At 44.4% G+C, this 24,102-nt stretch overlaps 1 protein-coding gene across 1 annotated transcript in view; it reads right to left on the bottom strand.

Moving 5' to 3' along the window:
• Window positions 1-15,146, bottom strand: part of TGFB2 (transforming growth factor beta 2) — a 66,294-nt gene extending 51,148 nt beyond the window's left edge. The window contains exon 1 of the mRNA XM_074863732.1: window positions 14,328-15,146. Coding sequence (XP_074719833.1) covers window positions 14,328-14,670 — 343 coding nt within the window. The 5' untranslated portion in view covers window positions 14,671-15,146. The remainder of the gene's footprint in view (window positions 1-14,327) is intronic.
• Window positions 15,147-24,102: the final 8,956 nt, after the last annotated feature.

Raw genomic sequence — 24,102 nt, 5'->3', positions numbered from 1 at the left:
AAGCTCCCAGGCAGCTTGCTTCTGAAGATCCCTAAAACGTTTCATGGACTGCATGGAAAATGTGGCTGCTCACTGAGCCCAGAGACTACTAATGAAATGGACATGGAAGGATTAGGAGTTGCAGAACGAACAGTACAGGACAACAAAGCTTGGAGGAGTTCATCTGCAGAGCTTCACATATAGCTAGCCCCAAATCATGCTATCGAATTGCAGCTATCAGAGAGAAGATTAATGTTCAATACCTGGTCATTCTCTTTTATGCAGTAACTTGTCAAAACCAGATTGTTCCCTGAAGATACTTGTTAGGGTTAGTTCCAATTCAGTGTTAAGAGCATGGACTCAATAAGAGTATCAACTCTTACTATTTAAGTACAGATATTCCTAATTCCAAGGTCCTTTTACTAAATCCCAATTACTAGGATGAGTTATGATCTATAATGCCCTCTACACTATTTTTAACACAAGTGAAATTTCTTTATGAGTTAAGGGCTCAGAACTCTGGGTGTGGTAGGAAGAACACCTCCACTAACTACTTTGCAACATGGAGTCACCAACTGAGTCAGTGACTTGGAGGTGTCCCATGTCTTGTGTTATTGAACACGGAAAAGAAACCCAAAACCATTATTTGCCTTCCAAAATTATGGTTTCTGGCAACAGAACTAACCTCACAGCTGGAGTGTCTGGCCCCTTGCTTCTCTGAGGAAAGAGTCGCTAATTGTACGAGCACTAGATAACCCATCACCACCTACTTCCTCCTTCGTAGTGAAGAGCTGTGGGTGGCACCGCTCCTGCCAGCACAAGGGCAACCAACTCTGTCAGGCCACACCTTTGTAGATGGTTTCTGCTAAGATATGGTAACTCTCTGATCAGCTGGTTTCTAGAGACCCTTTATTTTAGGCTGCTGGCACTTCAACAATTAAGCAGCTTCAAGGAGCCAGATGTAGGTACTGGTTTACTTTGACGGTGGAACTGAGGTGCTTTGGTTACCCAGATGTGACAGGAAAGATTCACAGCTTAGGTAGAAGTGATCACCTCATGTTCTGCACAAAATCAAGAAGTCCCAAAGAACTGCACACATTCAGGTTTAGTATTATGAAGGAGACAGTCATACAAAGATGAATGTAACAATGAGTTGAATCGATTGGACAGAAGTGTTTACAGAGAAAACTGGAAAGGATAACTGACAAATGTTTAGTTTGCCACACAGGTAGAAATGACAAATAAGATCTATCAGGTCAGAAAACTGTCTGTGATATAAACCGAATGCAACCATAAGAAGATAAAATTTAAAAAATGCAACTATATATTACAAACAAAAGTAATAGCTGCTGAGAACTACTATACATCAGAAAATAAGAACTGCAGATAACAGATGAGAAAAATCAAACAGGCGTACAAGCTTCATGGCCAAGAAACCTAACGATGAGATTTACTTAAGTACAAAGGAAGCTTAATAGTGATATTCATCCATTACAAGATAAAAACTGTTGAAATAATAATACAGAAATATGAAACGTACTTTTGGAGGTAAATAAGCCAAGAAATCATAAGATGAAAAGACACTTTTTTTTATTCCAGCAGAAACTCCGAAGGTCTTGAAACAATCGCTACTACAATCAGACACTGTAAAACAAGCAAGATCAGATAACTTGCATCAAGACTTTTTAAAGACCTGTCCAAGGAATTATCTAAATTCTTAAAACTAGCTTTCAATAAATCCCAAACACTGGAAAATATCTTAAGGATTTGAGGCAGAACATATTTGCTAATGTACAATCTTAAACAGGGCAACCCCTGTTATCTCACATGCACAGTCAGCCTTATACTGATCCCAGAAAAAAATATGCAAAGTGCAGGAATGAGAATCAGCTCAGAGGAACTAAGGGAGTATAACCAACATCAGGTCAAGAAAAACAGATCCCACTGGTCCAGTATCTCAGTGAGTGATACTGATAGTCCTATAGGCAAGACAACTGTTTTAATATGTGTACTTAGGTAGCTGCAAGACATTTAAGCTGGTGCTACATAATGATTGCATTAGGAAACGAACAATAGGACACCAACATGGCCAGGCAGTAAATGAATCAAAGCTTGTGTTTTTATGAGACTCAAAATACAACGGTAAACAGCAAACCATTACTGAGAGACAAGCTTCCAACAAGGTCCTCCTGTAAGGCTCGTTTTACTGTACTCTATTATCTAATGTTTTAATCCATCACCTGGAAGGAAACTAAACCATTATTAACCAACTGCACATGAAATTGATATGGATGTGACAAATAATGAATAAGACGCATCACGAATACAGTGACTTGAATCTTGAATCATCAAGATGCAAATGTCAGTTGAATCAATATGAAAATACAACTCCAGGACAGAGAAAGAAGACCATACTTACAGAGTAGGGAACTCCATCCTGAGAGTCAACACCTCTGAAAATGACTTAGGGAGGGGGGATGATGGTGGATAATTACCCAAGTATGAATTTTTACTTCTCCTTGTAGAGCTCCTGGCAAAGTTACTGCCAAAATTAGCTGCATAAACTGTGTAATATTGAATTACAGCAGAGTCTGCAACATGCATATACTTGATAACGGCCCAGCCACTGCTGAAATACTGTGTCCAATACTGTTGTCCACAATCTCAGTAGCATATGAAAAAAGCAGGGGAGTTTCAGAGGGAAACCATAAGAATAACTGAAAAGGCTAGGAAGTATCTCAAGGAGCACAGTGTATTAAACTTAAAATAGCTGTGGCTTGATCACAGTCTATGGATCTGAAAGATGCTCAAAGTTGGGTAAAGCAGTCCATGCTGAGCTCCTGGCTTCCTCATTGTGGGGTTTTCCAGCAGCCACACCAGCTCTCTCTCAGCCAGATCAGTTCCTCTCTGCAAAACTTCCTTCTCCTGCAGGTACCTACACAATGCCCACAAATTTGGTAACAGGTCTTCAAAATAGCAAGTGAAGGTTTAAACCTGATTCAAATGCTAGAACTTGAAGTCAAACAACCTAAAACACAATGATGCTTGTTTCTAGTGAACGCAATTAATCACTGGAATAATTTACCAAGTGTGGTGTGAACTCTCTGTCAAAAAACCAAAACTCAGTGGCCTGGAAAATGCAGGTAGGGAGACCTATGATGGCTTCCAGCTTTTTTAATCTGTAAGTGTCCATTCTACTATAACTCAAAGTCTTCTGTAGCAACGCCAGTCTCATCTTTTCTGAACTACAGTATGATATCAATTAGTCATTCACTATGAGTGTGAACAGACCTGGAACATTATACCCTGAGAAGAACATCTCACCCCTGCTGAGATTAGTATCTCCTTCAGTTGTACGGTAACATTCATGTTCAATCAGAAACCTGCTTGCAGGTCTGGCTGTCATTACATTAAGGCACTTCATACTCTGTGACATTGATATTGCCTTAGATTAAACAAGAACCGAGCCCTCCGGTTTCATATCCCACATCAAATGGCTTGAGACCAAATCTCATTTCAACAGGACATAGGAAGTACAACACAGATAAAATATAAACTAAGCTTTTTTCTTTTTTATTTTTTAAAAACAAACAAACAAAAACCCAACAACCTGTGGTAGATGTTGAGTCTTCCCAGGCTTTGAAAAGTACACAGCAGTAGTACAAGTGTGATACGAAACAGCATTCAGGACATTTCTAATCAGCAAAGCAGATTTACCTGACTCAGGCTTCAACCAAATAAAATGCTGGGACTCTCAAAGGCTACAAAGGAACCACTCCTTTAGGTGCTGCTTAAAACCCCAGCCACAATGACTGTTCTGCTTGCCTAAACAATCACTGCACAGACTCCAGTTTCAACACCACAAGAAAAAATCTGGAGTGGCTTTACTGAAGCAAATTAAATTGCTCCATCCATGCAAAAAACATACCTCAAAAGTTAACTCGTTATCTTGTGAGTCACTCTGAGACATTATCAAGTCAGAGGGGCTTTATGTAAAACCACATGCACCTTCATGCTATAAGCACAGCTCCTGTTCCCAAACTACTTGGCTTTCCAGCTTGTAAACTCAGCATATATCATGCAGTAAACTGACTTTCAGAAGTTGTTCTCCTGGCTCCAGCTCTAGACTGAATTTTAAGATTTTATTGATAACATAAAAACACCTTGTTGACTTAGCCCTGACCTTTCTTTACAGTCCACTGCACAGGGATTTGCCACATTCTTATTCACAGCCTTTAGATTCTTCCCTGCTCTGGGCGACGAGATCTGATTTTGCACGTGTTTATAAGAAGCCTCTGGATGTGGAGTGATGAGCTTCTAGACAAAAACTCGCTGTAGGGAGAATGATGGAGATATATTACAGCATGTTTATTTGCCAAGACCTTTCCAGTCAGATGGCCATTTATTTTAGACAGGGGAAGGTGTGGAATACCTAAGAAGTACAGGACATGAACTCATGCCTCCTTTTCTGTGTTCTGCAATTCTTGCCATATTGTGGCCATATGCTGTTCCCAGATGACATCTGCCATCAAATGCTTCTATCAATAAGCTACTAAGGTGTTTATTTTTAAAAGCGATATTTTTTTTTTTCTGCAAAGCCTTACGCAGAAGAACATCTCTATGGGTAACTTAGTAAAAGGGAAAGCACCACATTACAGTAATACGTCCCAATATATCTTGAAGATGTGTCCATTCCCTGAAACAAAGGAATGGCACTTAATACCTGATCCGACAACTTTTGCAGTCAATGGAAAGACTTCCAGTGTTTTCAGCAGGCTTTGGACCAGGGCCCTTAATCTGGGGAACATACTCTCAAAAGGCAGAAAAATTGAAAGGTTTGACTGTATCACATGTATAGCTGGCCTTGTGGCAAGTGTGCATGAGGCAGATTCCTTTCCAGACTCTACCTCAACAAATACACTTCCAGCCAGAGAAAATTAAGTCTCCCAGTAAAAATGGGTAAATAATAGGACTCCAACTTGGAAGGAGGTAAGTTCCTTCAGACACATGATATTGTTGTAACTCAGTCTCTGGCCACCTTTATAAAGATCTCTTTTTCTAGATCCTTTTGGGGCTCTTTTCTTCCCTGATTAGCAAGGGGAACATGAAATTTCCAAATTCATGGCTCCTAGCATCAGGGAGAAATGCAAGCTGGGATGGGGGAATCCAAATTCAAAGAGGGAGAGAAAGCTCAGACCCCCAACAATCTGTTCCGAGTCCATCCCAACCGGGACGAAGCTGCTCACTTAGCTCCCCTGCTTTCCAAACTGTATATCCTGGCAGGGAGCCTCTCAGTTCCTATCATACCACCAGATCAGAACAGCAGTTTTATTTTCAGGAAAGCTGGAACTTGTATACATGTCTGCTGCAATAGCCTGTCATCATATGCTAGGTAAACACGCAACAAGCACAACAAATGAAACATCTTTCAGTGTACCTCAATGTTGAAATGTGGCTACTTCACTTCCAAAGCGTGCATGAGGAAAAATTTGAGTATAGAGCAGTGATTGGCACAAGACATATACAGCCCTTGCTCTGCCAGGGAGGCCCAGAGCCAACTACAACAGCCAAGAAAACTGAGCTGGATCTCTCAGAGATTGGGCAAGAACAAGAACACCAAGGATCTGCATGGATCCAACATCTCCAGACTGTTTAAAACATCCTATCATTTTGGAGAATACAATATATCACTTATCCTTCCCTGAGGACAAACATCCCCTACACCCCTGCAGGCATGTGGATGAAGAAACGAACTGCCAGTACTGCATGGGTCTGTGGACCTGACCCTTGGTATCCATAAATTTTGCTTACTAGGTATTTATGAAGTACTCTGTTTTGGTATTATCCAGCCAACCGTATTGATTCCTGCAGCAAACCGTCGAAGCATGATGGCCAGGAGCTGCGATGCAAAGGGCAGAGCTGCCCCTCCAGTGCCACATTCATGGGTGAGCAGAGAGGTCTCTCAGCTTTGCTAACCTGGGCCACCCCCGGGATCAATCAGAGGTGGGACAAGGAGCAGCAGCCTGCTACAGGCTCTGGTGAAGGCTAGACCCCCACCACACTGTGCCTGCCAGCCACTTCTGCCATTATTTCAAACCACTGCTGCATCTGAAGAGAGTAAATTTGCTGCATCATTTTTACACGTCACTTTGAAGATGTAAAGTTCTGCCCGTGTTCTTCTTCCTAGCATACATCTTGGCAGGCCTGGAGAGGATCTTTATGACTGTTTGCCCAAAGTCCAAAAAAAGTCACTTCATACGTATCAGGCAATGCCCACTCAAATAAGCAAGGACTACTCTCTGTTCAATCTGGGCTATCGGAGATCATCTGTAAACACAGCTGTGGGCTCAGGATTAATAAGTATTATTGCACAGAAGCCTTCATCAAGTATGGGATTGCTAGGTACTCTCCGACCACTTCAAAAGAGTCAGATCTATTATTTTTTCTGCCTCCTGAGTACAAAGTCCACCCACAGGGCTGGGTTTTTTTGAGGGTTGGGATTTTTCTTCCACCCCAAGGAATGAAAACCAACATGTTCTGATTCCTATCAGTCATCACTATGGTAAAGATAAGTTACCATCACTATTTCAGCTGAGCTAGCTGCTGAATTGCAAATGCTATACGTAAACAAAAACAAGTAAGAGAAGGAACTTCAACAGGCTTAGCTCGCCTTTTAAAATTCAAGGCAGGGGTTTAAAAGAGATGAAGCCAGGGAAAACATTGGATACTAACACCAGCCAAACAGGGAAAAATAACGAAGTTGTAAGCCTGAAAAACTGAAATGGAAAGAATGACAGATTTACTGCTGCATTTGATGCACATAACCACTGATAGACTCTCCCCAGGAAGTGTTGAAATTACCATCACTGAAATGAATCCAGAAGCTAAAAATTAAATTATCTTTCCCAGAACATTCCAATTTGGGCTTTGGCAACAACAGATGTTTTAATGCTCTTAAATATATGCATGCGCGTGTGTGCACGCATGCACACACGCACACATATACTTAAGTACAGTATCCTCTTTCACGCAAGACCTCCCTCTTAGTTTTCACAAAGTTAGACTGAACTTATGGTCATTCTGCAAAGCCTTTTCTTCAAAGTCTCTGCTCAAATGCAAAACTGTCAGATTAAGCAACCCATAAGGAGTCTTACAGCAGCTCCAAGTTATGAATGAATGGTTATTTGTGAACTTGCCTGTCAAGACAGATGCGGTATTTGTCAGTGCAGTATGAGTTAGATATGGTGGGAAGGAGCCAAACAAGCGAAGTGAAAGGTCAGGATCACAACATTTCCCTTTTTCCCCCCCTCAGTTCGCCTAAAACGATGCCACAGCTTTTGCTGATGTAAAGCAGTAGTCTATTTTCATGCAACCTATCATGCTTATTTGAAAAGCAATATTCACACAAGAAAAGTAAAAGAAAAATGGGTGCAGAGGGAGAGGAGAACAGGAGTGGTTTGGTGCAAGAAAGCTACAACTGAGAGACAAATCCAAGACGGACAGAAAACAACACATCTTTAGAAATTTGGTGATACTTGAATCGAGACCACTCTATGGAAGTTGAAACACAATCCGTTGTTTTTCTTGTATTAAAATGCAGTATTACAAGGATCACAGGTTAATTCATGTTGGAAGGGGCATCTAGTCCAACTTCCAGCTCAAAGGAGGGTCAGCTATCAGGTCAAATTACTATTTACACCTTATACACTTATTTATAATAACCTGAAGTCAGCATCACACTGTGCTAGGTCTTCTGTAACAACAAGAAGAGGTTCCTGCCCTAAGGGGGTTTCAGTGGGAAAAAGCTCAGCTCTACAGTGAAGATCCTGAACATGCCAATGAGCATCACACATGAAATTAAAAGGAACCCTCGCTCATTGTCCAAATTAAAACCTGAATGAGGGAGAGATGTTCTAAAGATCCTCTCTGCACTCTCAGCCATAAATCTGCTTCAGGGATGCCTGTGAGGTCTAGCATCTCCTGGAAACCAAACGTGGATGCCAGAGAAACCAAACAGCAATACAAGATATATTTCAGTGGAGCCTGTCTTTCCACAGTGAACGAGCAGTCTCTCTGTGCTGCTGCCTAAACTCATCCCGCTTGACCTCCTCCGAAAGGAGCCAGGAGCTTTCCAAGCAGCATGCATGTACTGTTGTGTGGTTCCCTTTGGAAAACCTGGCTGGTTTAGAGAACGCTATGCTACCCAAAGAGGCAACTTCTCTACTCTGGACCAACTTGCAGAGCATCAAAAGCATGTAAAAACCTGCTCACCAGACAGGTCTAATGAAGCCAGGTCTAACACTTCATTTCTCCAGGGCCGAGCCTGTGCCATTCGAGCTAAGAGAACCGCAGTACTAAAGAGGCTCATGAGTCATTCATAAATTCTAAAACAACTGGTCACACTGAAAGGAAAAAGAACACAACCCTTCACACTAAGGTTTTTTGCAACTCCTCATCCTCTTGTCACAGACAAATCTTTGAGTTTCTCCTCTATACCTTGCAGCTGCATGTCTTGTACAGTTGGGTGCTCAGCTGCAATCACTTAAGAGCAGTTAAGGACAAGCATGGGAGAGCCCTTTTAAGAAGAAACATAGCTCCTTCAGATCTACTACATAAAGCCACCCAACAGTGATGCTGGAGCTAGGCACCTACTAGTCCACATCAAAGATAGAAAGGGAAACAAGCATCAGCCTGTGGTTGAAGGCAGGATACAAACTTTCCCTAAACAAATGACCAAACCAAACTTTTTAGTCTAAACAAATCAGCAGAAACATCCTATTTAACATTAAATAATATCTGGGGAGTGTATCATCCTCCAGCTAAAAACTGCCTGCTTGAAAATGTGCAGCATGTGGTTTCACAACAGGAATGGAAACATTTGTGTGTCTTCACTCATGACTCGTTTTGTCACCATACCCTGGGGTTCCTCTCTTTATCTGTAATACAGGAGCAGCCTAGCATAGACAGTGGAAAGGCAAAAGAAGACAGCTGCCCAATGGGGTCAGCCTTCTTTGAGATCACAGGAGTACTGAAAAGCCTCTTCTTTCCTCTCTAAAAAACCCTGTAAAGCATTTCCTTCTCACTGGGCTCCAATGCCCAAATGACAGATTTCAGTGCAGCGAGAGGGATTTGAACTGTCTGGCTTTGTTCATCCCTGCAAATGCACCATAAACTGGGCCCCAATTCAGAAAGCTAATTAGGCATACACAGAGCCTTAATGTTAATGAGTCCATTCATGTGTGCGAATCTCCGCAGATGTTTTAGAACCGTGCTGAAGAGGCTCGCCAAGTATGACAGCCAGGAGTTCTCATACACCTTTTTGCTCAGCTCTGGTGCAGGCAGGAATCTTAAACCAACAGCAAAATGCTGGAAGTAGTAACTTCAAAGTAACACAGCCATGCTGATGATTGCTACTGTTCTCATGTAACGCACCAAGGGTGAACAAGGCTAAAACCAGCAGCTAACAAGGCTGATGCTCTGCCTTCTTCGCGCAATCACATACTCGCACCCAGTCCTGCAATTACGTGCAGCCAGCAAGAGTGGCATGAGCTCCAGGCACTCCCTGCACATCTCCAGCCACGAGCAGAAGACAAGGGCGCATCTCCAGATAAGTCTCTGGGACTCCAAAACATTCACACTGCCAAGGGGCTGGGGGGCGGCAGGGGTAGTGATGCACATCCAACCTTTTCACTCATCAAATTAGAGTGAAAGTGCCTCTTTAAAACAGACACCAGAAAGAAACTCAAGGAGTGTTACAGAAAGGACTTGGGAATACAGCTCTACGTTTCTGTCTTGCAGGTCTTCTGACCTTGCAGCGTTAAAGAGGGGGTCATGGGTTTTTTGCTTGTCTGTAGGCTTCATCCTCTGACAGAAACACAGGGACCTTGTACCATGCCAGAGCGGCTTGCGGACCTACCCCTCTTCCAGCCTGGTGCTCTGCTTACAGCAAGTCGCTGGTGATTCAAAAGGCAGGCAGGAAACACACGTGGTGCACCCCACCATCTGCTCCATACGAGTGGGAGTGGAAGAAGAGAGCTCGCTTTGATTTCAGCTGTTCTTGGTTAGTGCATCAGAGCATGTTATTTTATTATCCCTCTTAGTATGTAGAAGACTACTGTCCAGAAAATTACCCTGCCCGTTTTTAAACCCATTTGCAATTTCCTGTTTTTTTTCATCACCACCTAGGAAGATTGCAGTAAGTGCCATTCATGAACAAGGAGCAAGGAACTGTTCCTCCCACGTCTCTCCTCAGGGAAGCCTTCGCATTCCTTCAGGTCCTCTCTGCAAACCAAGCAAGCCCGACAAACACCTCCTACAAGAGGTGCTCCAGAGCACAACCACAGGGCCAGCATAGCTAGAATGTCTTAAAAGAAGGTATTCCTTCTGAGACTGTTTCCATATCATTAACAACATAGGAAATCCCAAAAGTTCTGTGTTCTGCTAAATGCAGACATACGTGAGTCACGCAGCCGTAGCTGTTAACATCGTGGTTATGATGCAGTCAGTGCTGGCAGATGCGGAGCACAGCCGCTCCTGCACGAGTAATTCTGGTACCCTGAAGACAAGGAGCCCACATACGTATAATTGCTGGTAAATCAAGTCCTTGTTGATAAAGTAGAAGCATGTCATTGTACCCAGACAGTGTATAATGTTGTCTTTCATGAGGCAAACATTCAGCAGAACGAGTGTCTATGTAAAGCAATATTCATGGTACTGAGCTCCTGAGAAGACTAATCCTACCACCCAGTGCAGGCTGGAACCCGTGGAGGACACTAAAGTAGTTTAAAATCTGTGCAAAACCAGGCCCAAACCCAGAAGAACTGTGATTTCTTCAGCTACTGAGTCCTTACAGACCTATCTCCAAGAACGAATAAAACTTAAAAATTTACCTGCATTAGCCTTAAAGCATCAGTACCGACCAGCTCATTGAATGTGACAGAAATTGCCATGAATGACGATGACAGAATTGGGCCCCAGCCCCCGCATACACGTGTCGCCTGTTTTTCTTGAGTATCCCAGTTACACATTAGTATTACAACTTGCAATCCTTACCTGTGCTGGCATTAAAATTCCATTTATTATCAGTGCAATGGTACTTATCACCCAGACTCAAATAAATAACTAGCTTAAGTATCAGGCCGTAGATAACCAGTGAAGAACCGATAAGTAATAAACGTCTAATGTGATCCAGCTTTCATAGGAATCAGTATTAAGCATCTACTCAGGTAGCTTCACCTTGGCACAGAAGAACTGTCTCTGATGTCGTGCTCAGCTTCCACATCCCACCTCCCTCTTTAAACTGCCCTGTAAAACAACTCAGTTTCTGACTGCCAGCTGGACTTAGGAGAGATTCAAACTTTCAGTACCTAATCCATTCTGTCACAAGCACAACGCAGGCAGGCATGCTTGACAGACAAAAGCTTATTGGTTTTTCCAAACCCCTTTGTAGTATTTTTTTCCACCACTACTTTTCACATCTGTTGGTTTTGGGTCCGGCAGTCCCTGACTCGCTGAATTTCCACATATATTCCGACTTGATGTGTCTTTAACCTCAAGTGGACTGTCAAGCCAGATGCCAGATGCCCCCTTACTTCCTCAGTGCAAACTATCAGTAAACCTTAGCATAACTTTACTTTGAGCCTTAAACTAACAGCATGTGAAAAGATTAATATGAATAAATTCAAAACTAATCAGATCCCTTCTTTAAATGTTGACACAGTATTATTTATATCCCATAAATACCTTCTTGACTAAAATTCATCCCAGGAGATTGGCATCTTGCCAGTTCTATTCATATTTACTGTATTTATACAGTACAGTTGGCCAAGGATAATATTTAAGACAAAATATGCCTTAGGGTATATACAATATCTCTTATAGTTTTCCTTTTAAATCTCCTCATTGCTAAAAATATTTAGTCTGAACTTTACAAAATGCCCCACAAAGACCTATCAGCGATCTGTAGTGATATATTGCTGACTACGAGTATAATTAGAGCATATTTGTAATACTTGGGTTGTAGTCAGTTACTGAACGCTAACAACTTGTGGTAAAAACTGAACCACTGATCTTTCCCATGCCTTCCTCCCAGCAGCTTTTGACCTCCAGTGTGTTCACACTGATCCCCTTCTCCCTCCTGCCTCCCTCCAACACAGCAGAAACCGTAGAGTTAAAAAAATTCACTCTGAGACGTCTAGGAGAAAGCACCCATGGCCGCCAGAACTGCGCTTTCAATTTCTTCCTTTAAAATATGGTGGGGCGATTTCTTCCCTTCTGTCTTTTTTGGAAAGGTTTGCTCCATCCAGCATAACTAGAGAGCAGTGGAAAAACAGTTAACCTACTTACTCTGATGTTAGCGACAGCCCTTGCACAGTAGTACTGGATCTGCTGCTAACTGGCCCTCTGATCCCAACCGTCTGATGCACTCTGTTGGTAGATACCTGCAATCTCCTTTGCTCTTCCAAAACCTCTATCGATACCTCAGTACAAATCTGGCCTCTGACAACATTTTAAAAATAGATCCTCTTTTGTCAACACCATCCAAGTCACACACCACAGATATTTTAATTTTCTGGAAAGTATGCGGCTGCATTTTGGACTATCGGCTCTTTGTAGTTTGCTCACATGGGGAAAAAGGACGATGTGCTCAGGATGGACACATTCTACAATTTTCAGAGACTCTCTGCTACAGAGTCACCTCCACAAGCCAAGGCACTGCTATCGGTCTTCCTAACCTGTGCCCGTAGGTTAATGCCCATTCCTCTGCTCAGGGCATGATCTGATAGGTCTCAAAACAAAGTGCTGACTTCCACCAGCTAACTACTACGGTATACCAACGTGGAAAACAGGCACGATTTCTGTGTTCTCGCTATGGCTATGAATTACACTGAACCTCTCTGCTCATACCCACCTGGCTCCAAATACAGATTTAAAAAAAAGAAAAAAAAAAAGTATTTCTTCCCTGAGGGTAACAAGGGTGGAGTGTATTTATCATGGCTATTATAGATGGTGCCATAATTACAATAATAAAATGGCTCTAACTGCCAGGATGTCCTGTACCTGATGCTGTCATTTAAGAATAAAGGAAGAAAGGGAGGCAGCTGCACCGAGCGTGGGGTTCAGATACCTTGGCTGGCATCCTGGGACTATCACACGCAAGACAGAGCAAGCCCCAAAGCTACAACTTGCTAAACTAAAAATAAATAAGGGGGAAATGCAATTAGAAACTCTAGGATAAAGTTACCAAGATGGCTGCATTATCTGTTTAAGCAAGAGGTATGTGCTTTTCAAAAACAGACAGCAAGTATATAGGGCATCAAGTGGTGGGGGAGGGAAGAGAGAGAAAAAGAGAGCTAAATGAAAAGAGTAGGGACTAGGTTTTGGATATGCGGACGGAGAAGTTATTTTCTGCTTCTGGTATTTCACTTTCCTCGGTATGATGATGATCTAGATTCTTTTAAGGGAGTGCGGTGCTTTTTCTTTTTTTTCTATACACTTAAAACTACACTACCGAAACAAAAAGGCACGTCATTATGATTATTAATCATTCTAAGTGGATCTGGTCAGCACAGAGCATTTGTACCCTTTGTTTTTTTTTTTTTTTTTTTGTGCAAAACGTGGCGTGGATCACCAGAAGGTCGTTAAAAACAGCAAAAGGCAGACGGGCTGAGACAGGTTCCAAGAACCGAGGCTACCCAGAAAGGAAAACTTTTTCTGTACCTGAAATGAGAGTGCCCATGAACTGAAACGGGAGGCTAGTTAAAGTGGGAAGAGGAGGGAGGATGTCGATGTCTCTGTCCCGCAGACCGCTATTCAGATTGGTGCTCGGAGAGGACAAAGTTCTGGAGGGGCGCAGACAGAAGAGGAGCCGGTGACTTTTTTTTTTTTAAGACCTCCTTTTCAGTTATGGAGAGATGGAAACCTGCCCGATCCAGACACTCCAAGGGAAACAACAGCAGTGGAAAGATATTGGCTCTTTTTGGAGGCTGCACACGGGGCTGCGGGGGAGCTCAGACCCAGCGCTGGGGAGGGAGCGGGATCCTGGCCGGGGGGCAGCTTCGCTCAGGTACACGGTGGTGGAAAGCAGAGGCACCTTTAGGCACTCCTGAGCGACGTCAAAGAGGGTCGGAAACCTCGCGAGTCTGGGGGGACAGCTGAGCCCCCAACCCTCCCACCCCCGGGCACCTAAACGAAACCCTGGAAGCCACCAGCTAAGAGAGGCGGAGGATAAGAGCAAGCGGAGCAAAGGCGGCAGATGATGATGCATGGGGCTGGTATCTGAAGGTGCTGAGCACTGCCAAGCCTCGGGGGCGAAACGACACACACACGCACAAACACAGAGGACTTACTTTCGGGGTAAAAAGGCTGCATGTCTATTTTGTAAACTTCTTTGGCATAATACTCCTCGTCGCTCCTCTCCCTCTCGCAAGTGGCGGCTCTGTGGTTGGCTTTCTCTTGCAGCAGGTCCCTGGTGCTGTTGTAGATGGAGATGACCTCCGGGGGCACCTCCTCGGGCTCGGGGTACTCGTCCGGGGGGCTGGTGAGCTTCAGTTTGCTCAAGATCTGCCCCCGGATCGCCTCGATCCTCTTGCGCATAAACTGATCCATGTCGAGGGTGCTGCAGGTAGACAGGCTGAAAGCCACGGTGGCCAGATCCACGGTGAGAAACACGCTCAGGAGATAGCAGTGCATTTTAAGTGTTTAAATACAGCGCCCCCCAAAAAAAGAGTGACTTTAACAACGAACAACAACAAGGGAAAAAAATTAAAAAATAAAAAGGGGATGTGTGCAAACAAAGGGAAGATCTGCAGACAAAATGCAGTTAAAAACCGGACTGCAAGGACGACTTGCAATCGAAAAACGCACGGGAGGCGTCAGTGAAAAAAAATACCAATAATAATTAAAAAAAAAAAAAAAAGGCAAGTTGCTACAACTAGATAAAATTCGGGGGTGGAGTGAGCCGGCCAGCCAAAAAAAGGGAGAGAAAAAACCCCCAAACAGATCAACAAACCTGCGAATCAAGTAAACGGAAGACAGACTGTTCTCAGCGCGCTGGCGGAGCCGGCTGGAAAACCAAAAAACTGAAGGGGAAGGAGGGGAAAAAAAAAAAAAAAAAAAAAAAAAAAAAAAGAAGGCGAAAAAAAAGGAGGGGGAGAAGCAGCAGTGATGGCTATTACAGGGCGCTGCCGCGGCCGGCGGGGGAGCGGGTGCCGGCGCGGCGCTGAGCCCCGCCGTGCGCCCGCGGCGCCCGGCGGCTCCGGGCGGGCAGCGGCGGCGGCGGGAGCGGCCCCGGCACCGCCCCGCGCCCGGCGGCGCTCAGCCCCCGCGGCGGCGCCGGCAGAGGCGCGCACGTGTGCGCCCGGCTGCGCCGAGCCCCGGCCCCCGCGCGCGGGCGCAGCGGCAGGAGGCGGCGGCCCCGCGGCGGCGCCTTGCCCCGGCGGCGAGCGGCGGCGGCGATCCTCCGCCCGGCCGCGTCCCGCAGGCTGCTGCGTGCGCCCCGCGCTGCATGCACCGACCCACCCCCGCCCGCGCCGCGCTGCTTTTTCCAGCTCCCCTCCTCTTCCTCCTCCTTCCGACACGCCAACCCCACGCCGCAGTCAGCGAGGCAGCGCCGCCGCCCCGACAGCCTCCCGCGGATCGCAGGCGCGGAGCGGCCGCCCGGGGCTGGCCGCGGCGCAGCGCCGCTCGCTCTCCCCCCGCCCGCCCCCCCCCGGGCCTCCCCCGCGGGGCTGGGGCTGGCCCCGGCGGCGCGGCGCGGCGCGCAGCTCCCGGCGGATCTAGCGCTCCGCCCGGCACCCCCCGCCCGCCCCCGGCCCCTCGGTGCTCCCTGCGAGGAGGGGACGGGTGCCAGCAGATAACATCACGGCCGCGCAGGGAGAGGGAGATTTATAAGGTCTCCCCGCCCCACGTGCTCGCCTCGCCGCGGAGTGACGTGGAGGGGCCGCGGGGAGCGGAGGGCTCCGCCGCCGCCCGCCTATTTATTCCCCTCCGCGCAACCGGCGAGGGACTCGCCGCAGCCTGGCCGCCGGCCCCGCCGCCTCAGCCCGGGGCGGGGGGGGGCAGCCCGGAGCCCAGAAGAAAAAGCAACTGCTGCCTGGCGCCTTTTAATTTTTTATTTTTTTTTTTTTTTAAAATAAGGCTTTCATGTCTCTTGCACCTACGATTAAAGTCATTGGGCCCCCAAGCACCCTTCCTTTGGAGGCAGAATTAGGCGCCTCCTGGAAGGGCTCGGCTGTGGCTCCGTGCGGGGCTGCCGGGCAGAGGGCAGGGATCAGCCCCCGGCAGCGGGAGGGGCCGGGCCCTGCGCTGCCCCTCGCCGGGTCCCGGGTTTCCCTTCCAAGTGTGTTTCGGGCCATTCTCGTCGCTCCCCGCTGACAGGCGGCTCGGTAATCGGTGCTACCCGCCGAGCGGGGGGAAGGGGTAAGAGAGGAGGAGGTCTCCGAGGTCTCTTCTCCTGTCGGAAGTGTGCAAATACATCCTCATCTGCACTTGACAGAAACTCTCAAGCCCCAAATGCTTGGGCTGCGCCTGTAATTCAATTTTTCCGCTGCCTCTTTTGGCCACGACGAACACCACAGGCTCCATCCCTGCCTGCTCCGGCGTGCGTGGATGGGGAACGTCTGGTGCTTTGACCTCAGGACGGCAGCTGCCCCTCTCTGCCCGAGGGAAATTAATCGACAGTCTACTGGGCATCCCTCAACGTTATGCCATAAAGCTTTTCCTTCACAGTCCATTTGTCAACCCTGCACAGCAAATTTATAAGTGATCAAGTAGCCTTTTTCTTTACTCTCACCCATTTTAGCCCTGTATTCCCTTCTGAATTAAGTCGTCACAGGTTTTGCTTGCCAGGAGTTTCCAATGACACAAGGCTGTTTCTGAAGAACCTCTGCTTTGTTTCCAGAGATGAAGCAACATGTAGAAGAGGTACTCGAAGGGCCACAGGCATCGAGCAGCACAGCTGGGCCACTGCCCACAGTAAACACACAGAACAGAAATGAGAGAGGGTGATGGGGATCCCTCTGAAAGCACGAGGAGAAGCGTGTAAGGCATAGACCGGCCAATCACCACCGAAGACTTTCTCCAGCTGACCACATCTCAGGAACCATCTTCTTTCTGCAAAACATTCAAATGTATTCCGAAGCTCGGAAATGGCAGCCCCAAAATTAAAAGTGAGCTTTTCCTTCCCGGCACGTCTGCGAGGAAAAGTGCCTCCTCCGAGGGGCTGTGGCTACGTGCTGGGGTGATGGAGGCGCCCAGCAGCACGGAGCTGCTGCACGCTGCTTGCATTGGCAGGGCTTTGCTCTGGGGGAATCTTGCACCAACGCAGCCAGCTAACCTTGTGCTGCTGTGGGTACAGCAAAGATGAGATCCTCCGAGAGGTGAATGAGATAAGAAAATGTATTATTTACAGGTATGTAAACTTACTCTTCATTCTTTAAAAGTGCGCAGGTATGTACAGTGCTGCAGACACAACCGAGACAGCATCCTCCTGATACAGAGTTAACGGTGCTTTCCACTTACATCCATGAATTCCTGCAAGGCCACCACTCACCCTTTTACTGCTGTACGTGTCAATGTCCTGCTCCTACTGACCTCAAAAACACAGCTGCAGCATCAGGAACAGCAATGTTTCCAAAATTACTCAAATAAACAAGCAAGCTCAAGGTGTAGACTCAGCTGGTTTCACTTCTACAACACACCTGTACAAAACCAAGGGGACAGTTCCTCGAGCTGTTACATCTCACAGCTCCGCTGCTGCTGCTAACCAGCTGAGGAATCGGCTGTGTTACACGAGGTACCTCAACCACAAATACTTCTAAAGAAAAGGGTTATTAAATTATTTCCTCCAAAAGCTCCAGCTGAAACCATGGAGAAATTCCTTACACAGCATCTACAGTGCCATAACACTTCTCTGCTGTAAACACGCTGCCCACCACTTGCCTCGGGGGCTTCAGAGCAGCCATGAGGACAGTGCTCGACACCTTCCGTCTGCAGGAAACTTCCCACCATCTCTCAGGAGACCTCCACAGATACAGCCCTGCCAGATCGCAGTGTTTTGATTCGTGCAAGTTTATTTTTATTCCAATTTGGAAAACAAACAAACAAAAAACAACAAACCAAACCCAAACTTTTCAGTCTTTCACAAATCCTGGAGCCTTATTGATGCCCTACCGGAGGCCATCAAACCCCCTGTGCTCGACGCCTGGCTGGCCAGGCTGCCCACGCAGCTGCAGGTGCTGGAGGTCCAAGCTCCTCTACATAAGCCACCAGAGATCCAGCCAGGCTGACAGCAAACCAGTCTGACTAGATTTTGAAAGTTGCTGAGATTCCTTCTGATTTGGCAATGTTTCCTCAGAGTCTTTCTGACCAGCTAGGTAAAAAAAAAAAAGAGTTAAAATAAATCTTGGGTTTGTTCTCATTTGAGACAACGCATTTGCTTCTCTTCTGACCCTTTCAGTGTGACGCAGGGTGTCAGGCTTACCCGGGTGCAGCTCTCTGTTTTGACCCACTACTGCAACAGAGCTCCATTCCCTAAAATGTTCTGGTATCACCATGGTGATGTTTTTGCCAGGCAGAACCTCCCGGGTGCAGCAGCAGAGATGGGCTTTGGCTTCTCCATTCCAAAAGCCCCGGCCACTTGAGCTACATCCCCAGCAGCTGCTGAAGGCCCATCGCACGTGCCTGAGCCGCTCCGGCTCACCCCAGAAGGGACACCTGCCTGCTAGCCAAATCATTCAAATACACATCAACATTCATCAACACCAACTTTCCATTTTGTAAATGGAAAAATTCTGGAACGTATACATCATGATATACCTGATCTCATTTCTAAAATCTCTCCCCTGCACATTTGGGGTTTTTTTTTTGCTGTAAAAGTCCTGCAAACTAGACTCTAAATATGTGCCATTTCTACCTTGCTAAAGTGAGCAACACACAGAGGAAGCAATCAAAAATTGTCACAAATTACAGAGCCAAATGATGCGCACTCTACAAAGCTAGATAATGAGTAATATCGTCAGAATTCAAGAATCACGTGCCCTTCCGCACAGGCAATCCAGCTCCCACATTCTACCTTTAAATTCCAGGACTGATACATCTGTCAAAATCATCCCAATTATAGCTTTGCATTTTAGCCTGAAAAGCTTTCTATTTTTTATTCATTCCAAAATAGTTTTTATCTAATGATTACCTGTTAGTTTCAAAAGCTGCTGGGATTATCAGGCACTAAAGTTTAACTCAGCTTACACTTATCTGTTCCCTCCGCCTATACGGAATGGCCTTATCCTGTGGGGCTGCTGTCAGTGGAAGCTTTGTAAGTCAAAAAGCAGGAATGGGCCCTTAGCATGCATACAGGGAAAGAACAGAACTTATCTGTTTTGGAGCTTTTAATTCAATACAATACTGTCTTTTTATATATTGATTTTTTTTTTTAATAAACAGTAACTGTTTATTAGAAAAACAGGGACACCTGGAAAGTTACTTCACTAAACGTAAAGGTTTCATGTTTCCTATTAACTTAAAAATTACGTGGTCAGGATTTTACAATTTGTGGTTTCTTTTTAGATTGTTTTGGTTATACGCAAATGTGCTGTGTGAAATACAAAGGCAATAATCTTTCTAAAACTGCTGACGACCAGGTCATTAAGTAAGGTGGCTGGCCACATTTCATAAACTAAAGAACATTGTTGGAAGAGGAATAACTTTTAAAAGTTAAGAGGTGACTTTTGTAAACTCTCACACTGATGACGAGTGCAGGATGATTGCACAATTAATTCTTTGTGGCACGCACAGAAATCTGCAGCCGTAACTGTGGTCGTGTAGAATCTCAGTTATTCTGATGCAGGGTGCTGGGGAAAAAAACTTTTGAATTCTCCTTTTTATAAAAATACATGTACATAAATGTACGAAGGTTCAACTCGTAGAGCCAAGGTGGCACCTAATAAAGGTGAGGCAAAGAGGAGATGACAAATAATGGAAAATCGTAATATATACCATAATAAAACCTTAGATTTTACTGTTTATTATCCTTAGTGAAGCAGAAGTCCCTACTTCTGTGCTGCACATTTCATTAGTGTGCGCAGTAATGCCTGGATGAATTTGAAAGCAAATCCTCCTGACCTTACTAATACAAGCAGCCCCACTGCCCCTAGGATTGTATTTCACACAACCACAGCCCACTCTGGCAACACTCATGTTCCACAAGATAAAGGCTACTTTATAGAACACGCTGTTTGACACGCAAGACTGCTATCCATATATACATATACATATGTAACTACTTGTCAACTTGCAAATCAAAGGTATGTTTCTGATATATATGTAGAGAGAGAACCTATTTGTAGGAACAAGAACGTTTATTTTTTATACAGTTTATATATATAGGAATGAATATATAATATGTATTATATATAGTAGGAATGAGAACTTTTATTTTTATATATATAGTTTGTATATATTTATAGATACACACCTATTTTTATATATTTTATGAATATATATTTTTATATACACACATACATACATAGATGTAAAAAAAGTTCTCATTCCTACAAATAGATTTAGTAACTTCAGTGGAAACAATTACCAGAGAGTACTCAACAGGATCCGGTCCAAAAAGCCTTTCAGGTGTCACCTCTGTGATCTTATGGAACGGCACCACCTCCACCGTCGAGAGAGAACACAGTATTACAGCAAGCTATAATGTCCACACAGCAGTGTATAGTCTGTGTGTTTAAAACTGTACTTTAACAAAAGACATCTAAAAAACAAAAAGGAACTTTACACGGGATCCTGATTCCAAGACACCTCAAGCCAGAATGACTAAAATTTGAAGGAAAGGGGCATGTTCAGGAGGTGCTATTACAGCTGTCCCTCAGAATAACTCCCCCTTCTTCACCAAAAAAAAAAGTCTTGTGGGTAAGAGGAAAACGGGAACAGAAAGGAAAATGACCATTAGTCTGTATTTCAGCGCTAGGGTTATTATCCACATCCTATGTGGCTTGGATTTGACAACCCAGAAAATAGCTTCCCTGTAGCAAAGTTGCCCTCTCTCTCCAAAGAGCACAGCTGGACATTAGGGGGTCTAGGGAAGCAATGCAACGATTAATGGTCTAAACCACATACCCTAAAAATATACATGTTTTCTATAAAGCCTGCACACATCGGTGCTGCATCCAAAGAGGTTTTTGCTTTTTGCTTCCAACAGCCAGTTCCCATCTTTAAATCAGTTAAGACTAAAGTCTTGATAAAAATTTTGTGAATGCCAGAGAAGTTCCTCCATGGTTGCACCTCCCAGACTTTGATCCCCTCATGTGCTCTTCCAAATCTGCTTGTCAGCCCTGAGGATGCCACACTAATCTTCTCTGTATCATTCCAGTTTTAGTTTATGTACCACCAAAAAAAGGCCTTCCTTAATCCTAGCACCTGTGGTTTTAATCACCACAGGAAATCCTGTTTCCACTAAAGCCAGTAAGACTTAAATATCAGCAGAAGAAAATGATCAGATTCACTAATTTAAAAAGGCAGAAATATAAGCACAGTGTTTTATATACCAGAAGGTCTTGACATCTACTTACAGCAAGCATGACAAAGTCAAGACAATAGAGTAAAAGTCATCCCTTTAATCAAAATGTTTGAACTCCTGACCTGCATCTTTTTTTCAGTATTACAGCTGTTGCCTTCTATTTCTGAACTGCTCAGTGATGATGATTTGGGTTCTACCTCATTAAGTAACACACAACTGATATCTATAAATATTGTATTCCTAACAGAGCATCTACAGGAGTTTATTCAACAAATTAAAATTATGTAAGTCAAGGTAGAATATGCACCCAGATTGCACTGCTGAAGTTTTAAGAAGATTACCTATAGAGCAAGATTAATTGGCAGCAACTTCAAAAATGGACCAGCCCATAATGCCATATTTTCAGTCATATTCTGCAGTTATGAAAAACAAACAGCCCTGGGTCTGGAGTCCTGTCTTCTTCACAAGCTGCCTGCACAGTCTGCACAGAGGAAAGCTCTAATAAGCTAATGCAGCTTCAGAAATGTTTTTTCCTAATGGTTAAGCAACACCTGTTCAAGATGATCCAAGTGAGTTTACAGAACGCAATGCATTGTTTTACATTACCTCAGGAAAAACAACAACAACAACAAAAAAAATCAAATCTCATGCAATACCCAGGTTTTGTGCTGCACTCACCAAACTAGCTCCAGAGAAGGTCTTTGTGTTGCCTCTCAGCCTTACACATTTTTAAACCCATTTTCTACAGCTGGTTACTGAAATCAATGAAAGCAGTATTCTTGAATGGCTGATCAAACTATACCCTTCCAGATGGATGGTTTGAGAAGAACCACCTGAGAGCACCTCCCCTATCATCCAAGGAAGGCTGTGGATTAAGGACAAAGATCTTTAAAAGCATAAGGAAGATCAAAAGAATTGTGGTGGTTTTGCACAAATTTAGGAGTCCTATATTTTCTAGAAAAATAAGAGAAAGGTATTGTGCAAACAAGATTTAAGAACAACAGAGAAGAACAGATACCAAGAATGGGAGAACTAACTTCATTAAACATATCAAAGCTCAATCTGTCCTTTGGACATTAACTTCTAAACTTCTCCATCGTGGAGATAGACTGACAGGTGAAATGCCTACTCTCACAAATGTGTCAATTTTAACATCCACCTCATTAACAGGCAAGTCAGAGCTTAGAAAAGCCTACACACTGGCTGACAATGCAGATGTCAGACCCAGTACCATCTCACATAAAGGACCTGAGTCCACAGACCCATTACTCCAGTCTCTTAAGAAATCAAAAGAAATTAAGTCATCAGAAGGTAGATGGTCCAGCTGTAACTGAAGTGAATGAGAACCAAAGACAACGGTCTGTCTCTGGTAAGCATAATATTGACATTATAGACAGACACACAGGTAATTCATTTCCCTTCTTACTTGAACTATTCTCTTTACAAAAAAAATGTATTTCACTTTTGCTTTAATCCTAGGCAATGACACCAAAACTTAAAAGAATGCTCTAGCAGTTTAGAAAAAAAAAAAAAAAGGGCAATAAAATTAACATAACAGGTGGAGAGAACAGCAGTGGCACTGGCAATCCTGATCTGACCTGCTGATTGCACTGGTACAACATCAGAAAGGTGTTGAACATCTTGCAAGGCCTGATTGGTCCCTTTGCTAACACAATCCACAAGAATAAATGTCAATATATTATCCCCCCAAGCTGGATTTGTTTGATCAATGTTCTTACTGGAAGTGTATTTACCCTTAGGTCTAATAAATTATTTTGGCAGAGTAAGAAGCCCTTAAATTGAGGGTCTTGCCTGAAGGTTCTGAAAAATCTTCACAGTCTTTTTCTCTTATGAAGTGACACCCACTTGAGAATTTTATGAAGCCTTTTCTTAATAAAAAACTTACTTCCTTCATAAGCACGTAACAAGATTTCAGCAGGTACTCCCCTAAAAAACAACTGTATACAAATCTACACTATTGTTACCAACGTGTAGCTGTGTGACATCCTTTACATATGAACCTTAAGCTCTTCTGAAACTCACTGGGAGTATCACTGAGAAAGCAGACCTACACAACGGTGGAGGAGCTAACCATGTGGTTTTGATCACGCTTCATGTCCAAGGAGCACTGCGAAGTGGCGACTGTATGGGTGTTATGGGCAGGTGTGTCAAAGTCTCAATTACAAAAAGCAGTAAGCTCAGGTACTCAAGCCCTCTAGTAACAGATTTCATTCAGCTGCCTGACTTCAGGCACCCTTCCTGAAATGGATGCAGACCAGTATTTGTCCCTGGGCATAGGGTACCCTACATATAAGGCTGCTTCAAAAGCATATTCTTGGAAGTCTCTGCCATTGGCAGAGCTGGGAATGAGGCCCAGGACTGCTGACACCTGTATTTCTACCTGGAACTTCCTACTCTTCTAATACATCATTGCCCACAAACTTTGCAATGTATGGATTACTTGAAAAACAAAGAAAATCCTCTTTAGATAAACCGTACACAATCTGAAAGTCAATGCAAATATCCACATAATCAAGAAGGCTTTTCACTACCATTTTGCTCAGATCAAGCAAACACTTGTATTTCTGTTCTGAACAAGA

Source organism: Strix uralensis, chromosome 3 (assembly GCF_047716275.1).
Source record: "Strix uralensis isolate ZFMK-TIS-50842 chromosome 3, bStrUra1, whole genome shotgun sequence".
In the NCBI taxonomy this organism is placed as follows: Eukaryota; Metazoa; Chordata; class Aves; order Strigiformes; family Strigidae; genus Strix; species Strix uralensis.
This window is presented reverse-complemented; position numbering and strand designations above follow the sequence as displayed.